Source organism: Oryzias latipes, chromosome 23 (genome assembly GCF_002234675.1).
Source record: "Oryzias latipes chromosome 23, ASM223467v1".
In the NCBI taxonomy this organism is placed as follows: domain Eukaryota; kingdom Metazoa; phylum Chordata; class Actinopteri; order Beloniformes; family Adrianichthyidae; genus Oryzias; species Oryzias latipes.
In genome coordinates, this window is record NC_019881.2 from 2779088 (window position 1) to 2793084 (window position 13997).

A 13997-nucleotide genomic window follows, 5' to 3' on the forward strand; every position below is an offset into this window, starting at 1 on the left:
ATTAAATTATATTCTTATATTATAAGATGTTCTTAATCTCAATGGAAAATTTCCTGGGTAAATAAAGTTTGAAACTTTGCTTGTTGCTGTGGTCTCCTGTGTGTTTCTCTTTGTTGGGTGGATTTATTTGACTGTCCCACATTAGAAATACGCTAGACTTGACCTCAATAATGTGAGCTTCAGGATGAGCTAAGAATTTATTCTCATTTCCAGGTCCTTCCCATCAGAATTCTGGAAACTTTTTTTTTTGTTCCAGTTTTGTTTGATGTGGTGCACAAACACCAAATACTTTTTATTCTGCTATGGGACTGCAATGACATTTTGAGACTATAAAACCTTCATTAAACCTATGCAGCTATAGACAGGCAAACCCACAAGCATCCATTGTTATAATAAATAAAAACTCCTTTGTAAAATGCTTGAGAAATCTTTTCTGATGCACCACAGGAGTGAAAGGCAACACATTTTTCCCATTTTTATTTCATTTTCAGATAAGATCTGATAGTTTCGATATTTCAAAAAGCAAAATAGTCTTTAATATATTTTATGATCTGCATAAATCATCGTAACTTAAGTTTCACAGAAACAACTAAAAAAACAGAGATATTATGCTAAGAAATAGACTAGAATTAATACACATTTTATCTGAAGCTTAAAAATAAAGAATTATTTCCAAACAGATGAAAACAGTGAAACAGCAGGATTGTGGTTGACAAATATCCAGATAAACATCGTCTGCAGGTCGTTTAGTTTTGCCGTATATGGAATAACTAGAGTCTAAAACAAATGCAAGAACATCTTCTGTTCAAAATGAGGCTGTAGAAAAGATTGAACAAAGAAAACTATCATCTTAGTTTTAGTTTTTTGGAAGTTGAATTAATTCTGCAATTACAACTGAATTTGAATGGAAGTCCTCACAGAAGATCATTTTTAAATTAGGTTCACGAAAGCGTAAAAAAAATGCAACTTTTTAATCATCTCATGTTCATATTTTTATTGATTTTTTCCCCCTGAATCTGAACCTAACAGAAATCTTTACCCATTTAAATATATATAAATTACATTCAACGCCAGACTGTTGGAGAAACAGAAAAAAAAAAAGTTCATCTACATGTTAGAACGGAGACTCTCTTCACATGCATAACCGGGGGCTCTGGTGTGGAGAGCCGTGGCGTGACGCTTCGGGGGTCAGACGGTACAGGTATACGTGTCACAGCAGAGGAAGACTCAGATTTAGGTGCAAATTCAGCATCTTTGGGGATGGCGGTCTAGTTGATGCAGTCCATGATGTGGATCTGCAGGGAGTCCAGGTCGGGCAGGATCTCGTTGCACTTGGGGCAGGCGTGCTCAGGAATGTTCCCCTGCTGCTGCCAGTCGGTACCTGGGAACCACAGAAGTGGGACACGTGAGATCGAATTGAATGTTTTCACGGCAGCTGGTTTGGAACAAGAACTGGATTTGCTTCTTACTTCTTCCCACTAGAGAGGCTCCGGCTCCGTGCGGGTTTCCTCCGGGAATGACGTGTCTTTGCTGCAGCTCATTCAGGGAACGCCTGTCGAAGAAACAAGTTTGTTTTCAGGCTTTGATTTAGTCGACCCAGTCTGTAAGGGTAAATAAGAGGGAAGTAAAAGTCGACCTAATGAGGGCAACACCGGTATTGGTTGAAAATAACCGATACAAACGAGATTATGTTGGTAAAATGTTTTAAAATAGACCAGGAAGTCAATACTCAGTTTCTTGTAAACCGTCAGTTTCTCTTTCTGTTGACTTAGGGCTGTGAATTGGCAAGAGTCCAGCCAGAAAATATAAATATCCTGATATAAGATTGTAGCCGAGACAATGTATCACAATGTTCTAAAGGATGACTTAGAAATTAACTTTGTCTGTTTATGAATTTACCTTTCACGTGGATATCCCTTGTGCTATCTTGTGGGGTCCAGATGACCCCACTCCTAACGTTAATGTGCCTCCAAGGCACATTAACGTTAGGAGTGGGGTCATCTAGACCCACTAGACAGTGCTCTGAACCTTTTTTCTTCAATGATTTGTGATCTTCACTGGTGTTCATGGATTACATGAAATCTTTCCACCTTTATCCACCTTTGTCATGGTAGGGAGAACACCTCAATGGAAGGGGGGGGTCATCTGGACCCCACAAGATAGCACAAGGCATAAACCAAAGTACCAGATGTGAGTTTTTGTTCTGTGACCATAATTCTGTAAAAAAAAAAGGTTCAAAAGAGGTGGAGAAAGCTGATATCGCTGTGACCAAAAAGCCAAAGGGAAGAAGAGGAGTTCTGTAGGTGCTGGTACCGGTACCGACTTAGCACAGAGTTGTGGTTGGAACAGAGATGCATCCGTGTCATTGAGCTCCGTCAAAACAGCCACGAGGCTCATGAGTGAGCGTCTACCATGAGATGCTCTTCAAAGGATCTAGTTGCTGTTTTGGCGTGGAGCTGCTCATAGAAACCCTCCAACCAGTGGTGGGTTTTTTCTTTTAGGTGGAACACAAAGCTGAATTGTGAAGTCAAAAAGAATTCATTAAAAACTGTTTTTGCCAGCATTTCAAATGGATACAAGTATAATCAAATGAAAAGCTGCACTATTTCCCGGTAGCTTTGCTCTCTGCTGTACATTGAAGCTTTTATGTCTCGAGGTGCACAATAAGTACAGCAAATGTACCGACCGAAGCGTTTAGGAACTCGTGTAAAAACCCAAATGGTTTGTTTCTGGAGGGCCGGCGCCTCTCGGGCTGCGGTGACGTCACATACCGGCCCAGAGAATCCACCTCGTCCTGCAGCTGCGTGTTCATCTTCTTCACGTACTCCAGCTGAGCCGCCAGGCGCTCCTTCTCCTCGTGGAGCTTCTCTCTCGCCGCTCGCTCGGCATAGAAATCCGAGGAGTAGACCTCCGCCTGCAGAAAGGACGACGCCGTCTTCACGATGAAGCATGTTCACGGAGGTTCACTGAAGCCTCGAAGCCAGGTTTGCTCACCTGAGCCTGAAAGACGGAGATGGTCTCCAGATCCTTCTCCTTCAGCAGCATCTCTTGGGTCATCATGTCAATCTTGCTCTGCTTAGCAGCCAGCGCTTCTTCGGCCGTGGTCAGCTGGCGCTGCAGCTGCTCCACCAGCTCCTTCTCCACCAGCCGGGCCTGCAGCGTCAACAGTCATGTCACGTTAGGCTCCAAAGGCTTCATGAGTGCTGGAGACCATGGGGACTCCCTCAAACATGCCTCTCTCTTCTTCCTCTCCTCCTTCAGCTCGTTGTAGTCTTCGAACAGCTTGGTGTAGGCGTCTTTTAACTGGGCCAGGTTGGTCCTGTGCAGAGAGAACACGTGTGGGGATGGACTCGGACCGAGCGACCTTTGCCCTCCGCTTCAACCCCCACCTCTCGTCCTCGGCTTTCTTCTGCTCCACCAGGTTCTGCGTCTGCACGCTGCCCAGCTGCAGCTTCAGCCGGTCGTTCTCCGACTGGACGGCTTGTTTCTCCAGCAGCTGAGCCTTCAGGGTGGCGGCATCCTGCTCCAGCTCCCGACACCTCCACAGGGGACAAACGCAGAGTCAGAACAGACTTCTGGAATCGCAGCGTCACGTGCTGCGGAGTTGGGTTGAAGAAGCGTGTTTGTGTGGCGGACCTGTCCTGCAGGTTCTTCTTCATGCCTTCTGCATCGTCCAGCTTGCTCTGAGCTTGCTGCAGGTCTCTGAAGAGCGTCCTCACCTGGGACTTCAGGTTCTCCACCTCTGAGGCAGCCTGAACGACGCCAACACAACACAAACATCCTGAACTCAGGAAGAAACTTCCACAGGAAGAAGAAGCTCATATAGTTTGATCTGTTTTTGTCTTAAAGACCCGCTCTGATCATCTTCTGATCTATTCTCAACAAACTGGTGTTGTTTTCCAGGACATAGTTTCTGCAGAGCGGCGGGTCAGGAGTTTGTTAGAAATTCACGGGACTGTCGGCATCAGAATGGAGCAGAGCAGGGAGCTTTTTCAAATGGACTTTTTTTGCCCGCTTCTGCACCGTGATGTGAATAAAGAAATACTCTGAAATGCAATTTTGGGCTTAAATTTCTTTATATTTGTCCGCAATCATTAGAAAAAGACAAAATGACACAAGAACATGTTAAAAACCCCGTTTTCAGAGTGGGTCTTTGAAGACCACATCGTTTGGATTTCCTTTCAGAAAATGTAAGGGTTGGAAAATTGCATATGATCTAGTGCATGTTGTTTTTGTTTTTTTTTAAAGAAGTCTTAAAATGCTTTACAATATACGGACATGTGAAAGACCCCCCTGGAAATGAGGCGATGCCGTTAGGATAACGTGATCAAGTGCCATAGTCTGGTTTTTCAACGTTTGTGACACATTTAAATATTGCTGAGGGGCTGTAAGCTAGTGGGAGAGCAAGGAAACGGAGGGTCATCAGCACCGGGGAGAGGAAGGGGAGGCGGGGCTAAAACAGTCCCGCCCACAACTCAGAGGCAAATATCTAATGATCTCCTGCTGCTCTGCAGAAACTACGTTTTTTGGATTTTGGCTAAAAATGACTTAAGATTGTTTTTTTTTATAAGCAGGAAAAACTGAAAGCACCTTCTCCTCTTTGGCGGAGTCGTCCTTCGGTTCGGTCTGGGAGGTCTGTGTGGACTCGGACACGCCACGCTTCTTTTCCTGCAGCTCGCTGAATCTGTTTATGAATGAAGATCGTGTCTGCGACAAAAGGCCTGGAGGTGTCAGCGGTCTGCTGGGGGCGGGGCTGGCCTGCTCCTACCTGGCACCGGAGGTCTGCAGCTCCGCCTGCAGACGCTCGCAGCGCTGCGTCTCGTCCCTCAGGGACTGCAGCAGCTGGCTGACCGTCGCCTCCTCGTTGTCCAGTCGGGATGCGGTCATGCCCAGTTCCGGACACCTGCCGCGCTCTGCGCCGCGTGCTTCGTTCACGGCGTCCACGCCTCCGTCCTGAGGAGACAAAGGTTTCTGTCGAGCGCCTGACAAGACGAGAGCGGCCTGACGGGTTCGGGGCGAGCGTCCTCACCGTGACTCTGATGATCTCGATGAAGGAGTCGTCTCGGGAGTCCTGCTCTGCCTTCAGCTGCAGCTCAGAGTTCAGAGCCACCAGGTCGTTCTTCTCCGCCTGCAGGCGGGCGACCTGGACGCGCAGAGCCTCCACCTCTGCAGCCTGAGGTTCCCACAGCAGACGCTCGTGAACGCAGACTCACATCCAACGTGTGCAAAGATCAGGAAAACCTTCTCACCTGGCATTCCCCTGGAGCCTCTCCAGCCTTCCCAACGTCTGCCAGCTTCCTGCTAAGCTCTTGGTTTTGGCCAACCACAGACTCCATGTTCCTCTGAGCCTCTTTCAGCTGGTTCTCCAGGAAGTCGCGCTCCTGCTTCTGCTTCTCACGCCACGCAGAGAGGCCTTCAAAGCGCTCCTTCATGGTCAGGTTGGTTTGACGTAGGGCTTCTGGGGAAAAAAAGACGCAGACTGAATGAGCTCCCAGAGGCCTCTCCCCCTTCAGGGACGTTTTGGTACGGTGACCTCACCTTTCAGGTCTCGGTTCTCCTGAATCAGGATGTTCATTTGCTGCAGAGTCTCCTCCAACGTTCCAGGCTGACCAGAGGAGCGCGACACGTCTCCATTCATCATGGAGCTTCCGGACGCCATGATGCTGCAGAGAGTGTCCTCCTTTAACAGAGAGGAGACGGGTTTTTAAGAAATGGGCCTTTTTCCCTCTGTGTTTGGCCCTTTCTGTGTTCCCATGTCTCATCAAAGTGATCCATTTAAAGGACCTACAGTGGAACGAGACAGTTTTCATTCAGACATCAACTGTGGAAGTTCTCCCACTTAAAAAGATGAGAGAGGCCTGGAATTTTCATCATAGGTAAACCTCAACTATGAGAGACTAAATGAGAAACAAAATCCAGAAAAGTCACATTGTCTGATTTGTAGAGAATTTATTTGTAAATTATGGTGGATAATAAGTATTTGGTAATCAACAAACAAGAAAGATTTCTGTCTCTCACAGACCTGTAACTTCTTCTGTAGAGGTTCCTCTGTCCTCCACCGGTTACCTGTATTAATGGATCCTGTTTGAACTGGTTATCTATAGCAGTGTTTTTCAACCTTTTCTGAGCCACGGCACACTTTAACCTTAAAAGAAATCCCGCGGCACACCAGCATCCAAAAAATTAAAAAAAAAAACCCGGAGAAACTCATAGTCTGTATTGATCTACAGCCCCTCCACAATCTCATTTAATGAAATAAAACATTTTTTAGATAATTGTTGCAGAAAAAGCTGGAAACTGCAGCTGTTTTTTTCTAAAAGATGCAATAAAAGTTAAGTTAGAAGATTTAAAAACAGTTTGATGTGTGTTCGTTGATTTCAAGACGTTTAACGACAGATCTCCTTGAGCGCTGTCACTCTCACAATCCAATGCATCATGGGAGATGTAGTGCAATAAACGGCCGGCGGAGATCGCCTTTCGGGGCTTCATTGTTTTGTTCACTTGTTCCACGGTCTGATACCGGATTCTGTGGAAAGCTACACCGCTAAAGACGAGCTTTAGCTGGTATTTTTGTTAGAACTGAGCGACTTTACGAGCTAAATCGGGACAAGGAAGTGAAGACTTTAACCACTTCTGATTGGTCAGAATGATGACATGTGATTAAGCTCCCCAAGAATGATTGGTGGAGACAGTTAAAGGGGCGGGACTTTTCCAAAATACAGCCGGAGTTGCAGCTGAATCGCGGTAACGTCATTCTTATCAAAATGTCTTTAATAAAATAAAATAAACGCAAAGAAAAAGTATTTTACGATCTTTTATATTCCTAACTCCTCAGTGTTTCATCAGGGCACACTTGACCATCTCCCACGGCACACTAGTGTGCCGCGGCACACTGGTTGAAAAACACTGATCTATAGAAAGACACCTGTCCACAACCTCTCACAGTCACACTCCACTATGGACAACAAGGAGCTGTCTAAGGACACCAGAAACCAAATTGATGACCTGAAACAGGCTGGAAGACTGAATCTGCAACAGGTAAGGAGCTTGGTGTGAAGAAATCAGCCGTAGGAGCAATTATTATTAAATGGAAGATGTACAAGACCACTGATGATCTCCCTTCATCTGGGGCTCCCCCCCATGGGGGTTAGATTTTAAGAATGGTGAGCAAACATCCCAGAACCCCAAGAGAGCTGGGACCAAAGTAACAAAAGCTACCATCAGTTACACACTACACCACCAGGGACTCAAACCCTGCAGGGTCAGACGTTACCCCCTGCTAAAGCCAGTACATGTGCAGGCCAATAATAGCATGGGGGTGGAAACAACATGGTTTGGGGCTGTTTTTCACCAAAGGAACCAGGACGACTGATCTGTTCAGCAGGACAACCATCCCAAACACACAAAGGAGGGGCTTCTTAGGAAGCATTTCAGGGTCCTGGAGTGGCCTAGCCAGTCTCCAGATCTGCACCCTGTAGAAAACCTTTGGAGGGAGGTGAAAGTCTGTGTTGTCCAGCGACAGCCCCAAAACATCACTGCTCTAGAGGAGATCTGCATGGAGGAATGGGCCAAAATACCCGCAACGGTTTGTGAAAACCTTGTGAAGACTAACAAAATGTTTGACTGCTTTCGTTGCCCAACAAAGAGTATATAACAAAGTATTGAGTTGTTATTTCTGTCATTGACCAAAAAATTATTTTCCACCATAATTTACAAACAAATTCTTTAAAAATCCAGAAAATCCCATTTTCTCATTTAGTCTCTCATAGTTGAGGTTTACCTACGATGTAAATTACAGGCCTCTCTCACCTTTATAAGGGGAAGAACTTGCACAGTTGGTGGCTGACTAGATACTTGTTTGCCCCGCTATCATGCAAAATCATTTTTTGAGCTTTTAAGTGTATTATATGTACCTTCCTCACTATAAACAACGCCAAAGTGGTGTTTTGATCCGCTCATGCATTTCTGAGTATTTCCTCTGAAAACCTGCTCTCTCAGCACCAGCCCCTCCCAAACTAGCCTTAATACTCCCCATCGTTTTATTTCTAAATGAAAGCAAACATTGGAGACGAGGATGAGTCTGAAAGGGGGCGTGGTCTTTCTGATTAGAGGTGACTTCAGGTGATACCAGGCGAATCCTTTCCTCTGAGCTGATTGGGCGTGTCCCAAGAATTGTCAGACGTGCCCCCGCCCCCCTTTTGGAATGGCTATTTAAAAGTTACGTCACAAGTAATCATGATGGCACCCCCCCCCCTCCCGACCCCCACACCCAACAGCAGGTCACGTGACCACCTCATTGGCTCTTCCCTCCCTGTGGTTCAGTCTGTCGCACATTTTTAACATACAACTGATAACACACAAAGTTCGTTGTGAAGCAAACTGCAAAAGTGGTGACTCATCTGCGCATGCTCACAACAACAACCGTAACACACTGCGTCATTAAAAAACAGAGCCTCGAGTCTTTCATAAACGTTCACTCCAAGAAACTAAAGATAACTAAATCATGATTTGATGGCAAAGTAACTAAGACCAAAGGAGCTCCGACGCCAAATGACTGCGCAGCTTTTCACAATAAGAGTCGGCTCTACTTATCCTAACTTTGAGGTTTTCGCCGCCGCGGGCCTGATGATGATGATGATGTGACTAGTTCAGAAAAGTTCCCCGAAACCCAAACAAACGCAGACTCGAGCGGAACCAGCCCGCGTCAGCTTAGACGGAAACCGGTTCGGAGAGTTGGACTGACCTGCTGCTGCGTCCGAACCGAACAAAGGCTCTCTATGGGGTTTAAAATGGACCTGAAGCCTCAGGGAAGAAGGGCAAAACAGAACGAAACTGCCTGCTGAACCCTGGTGTACGCTTTAAACCACTGCGATGGTGAGAGAGGGCATTTCCGGTTCACGATTTCAAAGTAAAACCGAGAAAAAGGCTACTGGCTGAATGTTTTCAGGTGCAAATATTAGTCCTAAAGGCTGAATTTAAGATTCAAGTAGAAATCCTCAATTATAGACTTACTTTATGTGGCTAAATTTGTGCCTAGTTAGTCAATTTCCACCCAATTTCTTCACTGAGTAAAATTATGACTTATTCAAAAAGCCGAAAAGCTGGACGTGGTAAATGGATAGATGGTTTAACTGCTGGTCTTTGTGTGTTTAAAATGGCAAACAGCAACATCATGGTCATTTTTTCTTGGCCAGCAAGAAAAGTCGATCCATCCAGTTTCTTCATTTCAGCTATGTTCTTTTCAGGGTCTTGGGGCTGCCAGAACCCGTCCTACTGTAACCCAGGAGAGGTCACCAGTCCTTCACAGGGCCACACAATCAGTCCCACACATGCACACCTGGGGGACTCTTTAGAGCAGGGGGGTCCAATTCCAAGGCCTCCTGTTGGTTCACACCCCTAATTTACTAATCACTAATCAATCTATGTAGCATGTTTTTGGACTGTTGGAGGAAACCGGAAAAAAAAATCCAATCATCTACGAGGAGTTCTGCACATCTGACATTTTTAGATCTGTACATATTTTGCATATTTGCACACTTTGTATATATTGACATTTCATATTATATACGTTGTTATACTTTGTTTTTGCACTGTAGTGGTGACTACGTTAATTTCTTTGTCCTGGTGGGCTGCGACAATAAAGGCTTGTCTTGTTTTTGTTTACTCCACAGAGAAGGGTCCCAGCCGGGATTCAAACCGAGGCCTTCTCCCACTAACAACCACTGCTCCACTGCTCCACTGCTCCACTCTGCAGCCCAAGCAGTAAAAAAAGTGGTAGAAAATGACATTTTCAGTTAACTAACCATCAAGTATGGGTTACTTGAAAGTGAAACTACACACGATAGGATAAAGATCAACAAATCATTCAGAAAATTAGGAAGAAATAAAAGTCTGCTTCAACGTTTACATGCATATCCTACTATAAGTAATTTAAACTTTTAATTTTAGGTAGTTTGTCACTATGATATGATTACCAAATGCCCCCATCGGCATTTTCTCTCATGTTCGGTTGTGTAACAAAAGGAAACGTTTTTTGTTTTATTTTGTAGGCTCTGTTGGGTTACTTCCGGTCTAAACCTTGCTGAATTTGGCGTGTGACTCAGCCCCGATTTGGAGGAATGTCTTCCGTTTCCAAGAGGTGACGTCATCTTCACAGGAACTGATTTGTGCAGCAGCGGCAGCGGCGCCTCCCCGTCCCTCCGCGGACCGCGCTTCATCCGAATGTTTTGTAAATCAGCGGAGGATTTTCAGGGCGGGGAATGTGCTCAAAGGTCAGCTGATAGCGGGAATTCCCTGCTGGAGGCACCTTCATAAAAACAGACGTGGAGATTCCCCGATCTGACGGACTGTAGGAAAATGTGTGACGGAATCATGTCATTTCTATGTTTTTTTAAACCCTAAATCAGTCCTCGGCTGCATTATAGAAAAAAATAACCACTATTAGGATATTTAAAAATGAAAAAATGCAATAGAAAATACTTTTTTTAGCTATTGGTGTTCCAGCCTTAATTTGTCAAAATCTATGACATTCAATTAGGGAAGTTTGCCCGATTTGTTTTCAAATATTTATTTCCGCGCAGTTACCCATAATGTCCACTAGATGGCAGTGCAGTCCAATAATTTAACGTCAGTTGACTCATGCAGCTGAACCAGACGGTTCTAGACTATTATTTATAACATTTCTGGAATATTAACTGTAGCCAAAAAAAATAAAAAAATATATATATATTAAAAAAAACTAAAATAATTAAATGTTTCATTCTGAAGGCTAAACAAAGAAACTTAGCTAAAAGTGAATTTGCATCCTGATGTCATGTGCCCCATTTTTATATGCATACGTATATTCTTTTGTAAAAATGCATAGAAAAATAAGGCTGCACAGTGGTGTAGTGGTTAACACTCTCACCTCACAGCTGGGTGGTGGTTCAAACCCCATCTGGGTGCTTTCTGTGTGCAGTTTGCATGGTCTCCTTGGTGCATGTGTGAGTTTTCTCTGGGTTCCTCCCACAGTCCAAAAACATGCTGCATAGGTTAATTGGGGGATTGTAAATTGCTCCATAGGTGGGAATGTATGTGAGTGTGTGAGGTTGTGTGCCTCCATGCAGCCTGCGATGGACAGGTGAAGGGGTAACTCCGTCTCCGCCCTGCAGCAGCCGAATAGTCTTTAGGAATTCTGTAAACCCCAAAACAGGAACTACTCAAATTTGGAAAATGAATAGATACAACAGTGAATCGTAAAATTATGGACTCATAGCTTGAACTCACAACATGCTATGTTTGTTGGCTGCTTTCTTCCTCTCATGGAAGAACTGCACACGTCCCACTGCATCAAAAGTAACCCATCAGTTTGATCTGCTGCAGTCGGGTCGACGATGCAAACACAATCAGAATCAAGAAGGCTTCTTATCTAACGGCTACAACTGCAAGAAACAACAAAGTACTGTGTATTTTGTAATTGATTAGAGTTTGTTTAGCTACATTTTTATCTACTTTAGATGTTTTTCTATTTTAAATAGTATTGAAACTTTAAAAACTATATTGTACAAACTACTTTAACTTATTGTAGCTCATCTTTTTTAAACCCGGAAGCCCAAATTAGTCGCTCAAGTCACAATTATTTTGACTGAAGAGTGTTTTTTAATCTTATAAACGTCTTAAAATGAAAGATCCCTTTGAAATGATTTGCTTAGTATTTGAAACACTTCCTGGTGAATGTTTACTTTCTCGTTTGAAGCATTTTTTAAAGGGTTTCACACTGAAAAGGTGTTGGAGTTGCACAGTCATGATAACCGTTCCTTAAAGTCCATGCCACTATTTTACAGAGTAATTCATGGTTTTAATGTGGCTCCTCCCCAAACCTAAGATTAATGAAGTTTCCGTGTGAAAGCAGCTTTTATTTTCAGTCCAAATGTTCACTGCTGTGTGTTTTTCCGAAGGTTTTAATCTTCATCTTCAGTGGATTCCTGTCAAAGCCTCCAGCCCTCATGGAAGCCTTCGATAACACGGCAGAAGAAGAACAAGGCCCCCACAGGCACCTGAAGGATACTTCAAAGACCCATGAAAAGAAGTGACCCTGGAGCTAGAGATGACTCAGTTCCATCCCATAAACATGACAATACCTTCACTTTTCACCCTGGATAGACGTTTTTAGAAATCCACACTTGTATGATGGAAATTCTTCCCTAAAACGCTCCTGTTCTCATAATTATCCTCTAATTCAGGGATGAACGAAGCTCCAGAGCCTCATCCCTCCATTATGACTCTTTAGCTTTGAAGAAAATGTGAATAATTTGGATAAATAATGGGTTTGTGGCTTTGTTTTAGTCCATTTACTTCATGTTTAAAAATGTTTAGATGCCAGATAACTGGGCAGAGAATAATACTAAAAGGTTGGATCTGCTGTGAGAGCAGTTTAGACTGAATCAACTCAAATCACATGTTCTGATGTTTTGCTGAACAACAATTGAATCAGTTAGTTCAAAAGGGGCCCAAGTCCAAGAGGTTTGTTTTTCCAGGAAATGATTTTAATGTCATAGCTTAAAGGGAGGTTACACCAGATGAGTCATACTTTACCCAGATTTAGCACCAGTTCTTAGCTTACAAATGCTATAATATGAAGCACCTCACTTTAATCATTTCAGACGACTAGCAAACAAAAGTCTCTGGACTTGGGCCCTTCTTGAATTAAACAGGGGTGCTGCCATATTGGATAACTAGTGCTGCCATCTACGGGATAAAGCTAAACCCATGCAAGAGAGTCCAGGAATGTTGCACATAACCCTTGTGCTTTCCTGTGACCCCCCCCCCCTCCACTGACGTGTTCTTCCTACCATGACAAAGGTGGATAAAGGTGGAAAGATTTCATGTAATCCATGAACACCAGTGAAGATGACAAATCATTGAAGAAAAAAGGTTCAGAGCACTGTCTAGTGGGTCTAGATGACCCAACTACCAATGGTAAAGTGCCTAGGATAGAACAAGGGTTAATGCATTTTAAATGTCAAGCATAGTCAATACATTCCAACAGACTTGGGACTTTTTCGGCACATAATCAGATAGCTTTTCCCTTGAAGACCATAGAAAATATAATATCTCTATTTTGAAAAATTGAGGACTTGGGCCCCATTTGAACTAACTGATTCAATTGAATTTACACATTTGCACTTTAAAAAAACATTTTAAAAAAATTGATTCTATACTGAGGTTGCCATGTTTACATTGAATAATAGAATGAGAAAAAGAATGGCATTTCTTTTTGTTTTATTGTCCCCTTTACTGTGTGAGACGTGAAAAGCTAACGGCGGGATCACTTCAAGATAATTATGGATAGAGAGTTAAATAGAAATACGCAAATGTAGATGTATGCATATTTAATTGAGTAAGGGACAGACACAAAATAAGAGTTTTAGTCTTCAAACTGCTCCCTTCCATTCACGTCGTTGTATTTTTGCTGCTTGATGAAATAAATACATACACGACAAAAGAAAAGTCCTTGTTTGACTTTCCTACATTTTCCTTCACGTCCATCTGCTGCTGCAGGAGGATCTTCTTTTATTTTGAAAGGAACAGGTATTTACTGCTGTCAAAAGTTGGTTCTATGTAGAAAATCTAACACTGATTACATTAAATCTTGCAAACATTTAGAAACTACATTGTATAAATGGATGTCATCATGGCCTCTAAAACACAAAATAAATGGGATTTTTCTGAACTTTGCAGCTCTTGCTGGGTTTTGGCCAGAGACAAACTACCCCAATTAGCTCATTTACATAAAAAAAGGTTACAGACCCCAACTCTAACTGATTCTGACATGAAAAACTTGAAAAACAATATGGTGCTGTTTAAAAGATACCTCGAATATTTATTACTGTCAAACTTTTCTTCGTGTGGGTGTAGGTGGGGTGTGTGTATAAGTGCGCGTGTGTGTGTTTCAGCAGTTCTAAAGATGTACATCCAGAGACACAGAGAGCAGCCCACGTGGGAACCTAAAATTCCCG

The 13997-nt window shown here is 43.5% G+C and overlaps 1 protein-coding gene across 1 annotated transcript; it reads right to left on the bottom strand.

Annotated features, from left to right (window-relative positions):
- Positions 1 to 462: 462 nt before the first annotated feature.
- Positions 463 to 8875, bottom strand: optn (optineurin). The gene is made up of 13 exons (XM_004086957.4): positions 8744 to 8875; positions 5539 to 5680; positions 5250 to 5458; positions 5030 to 5173; positions 4769 to 4953; positions 4591 to 4684; positions 3637 to 3752; positions 3390 to 3539; positions 3235 to 3319; positions 2995 to 3153; positions 2772 to 2914; positions 1470 to 1552; positions 463 to 1381 (listed from the first exon to the last, which is right to left on the bottom strand). The coding sequence occupies exons 2-13, from the start codon at positions 5657 to 5659 to the stop codon at positions 1269 to 1271; spliced, it is 1602 nt and encodes a 533-aa protein (XP_004087005.1). The 5' UTR covers positions 5660 to 5680; positions 8744 to 8875; the 3' UTR covers positions 463 to 1268.
- Between the last annotated feature and the right edge of the window lie 5122 nt (positions 8876 to 13997).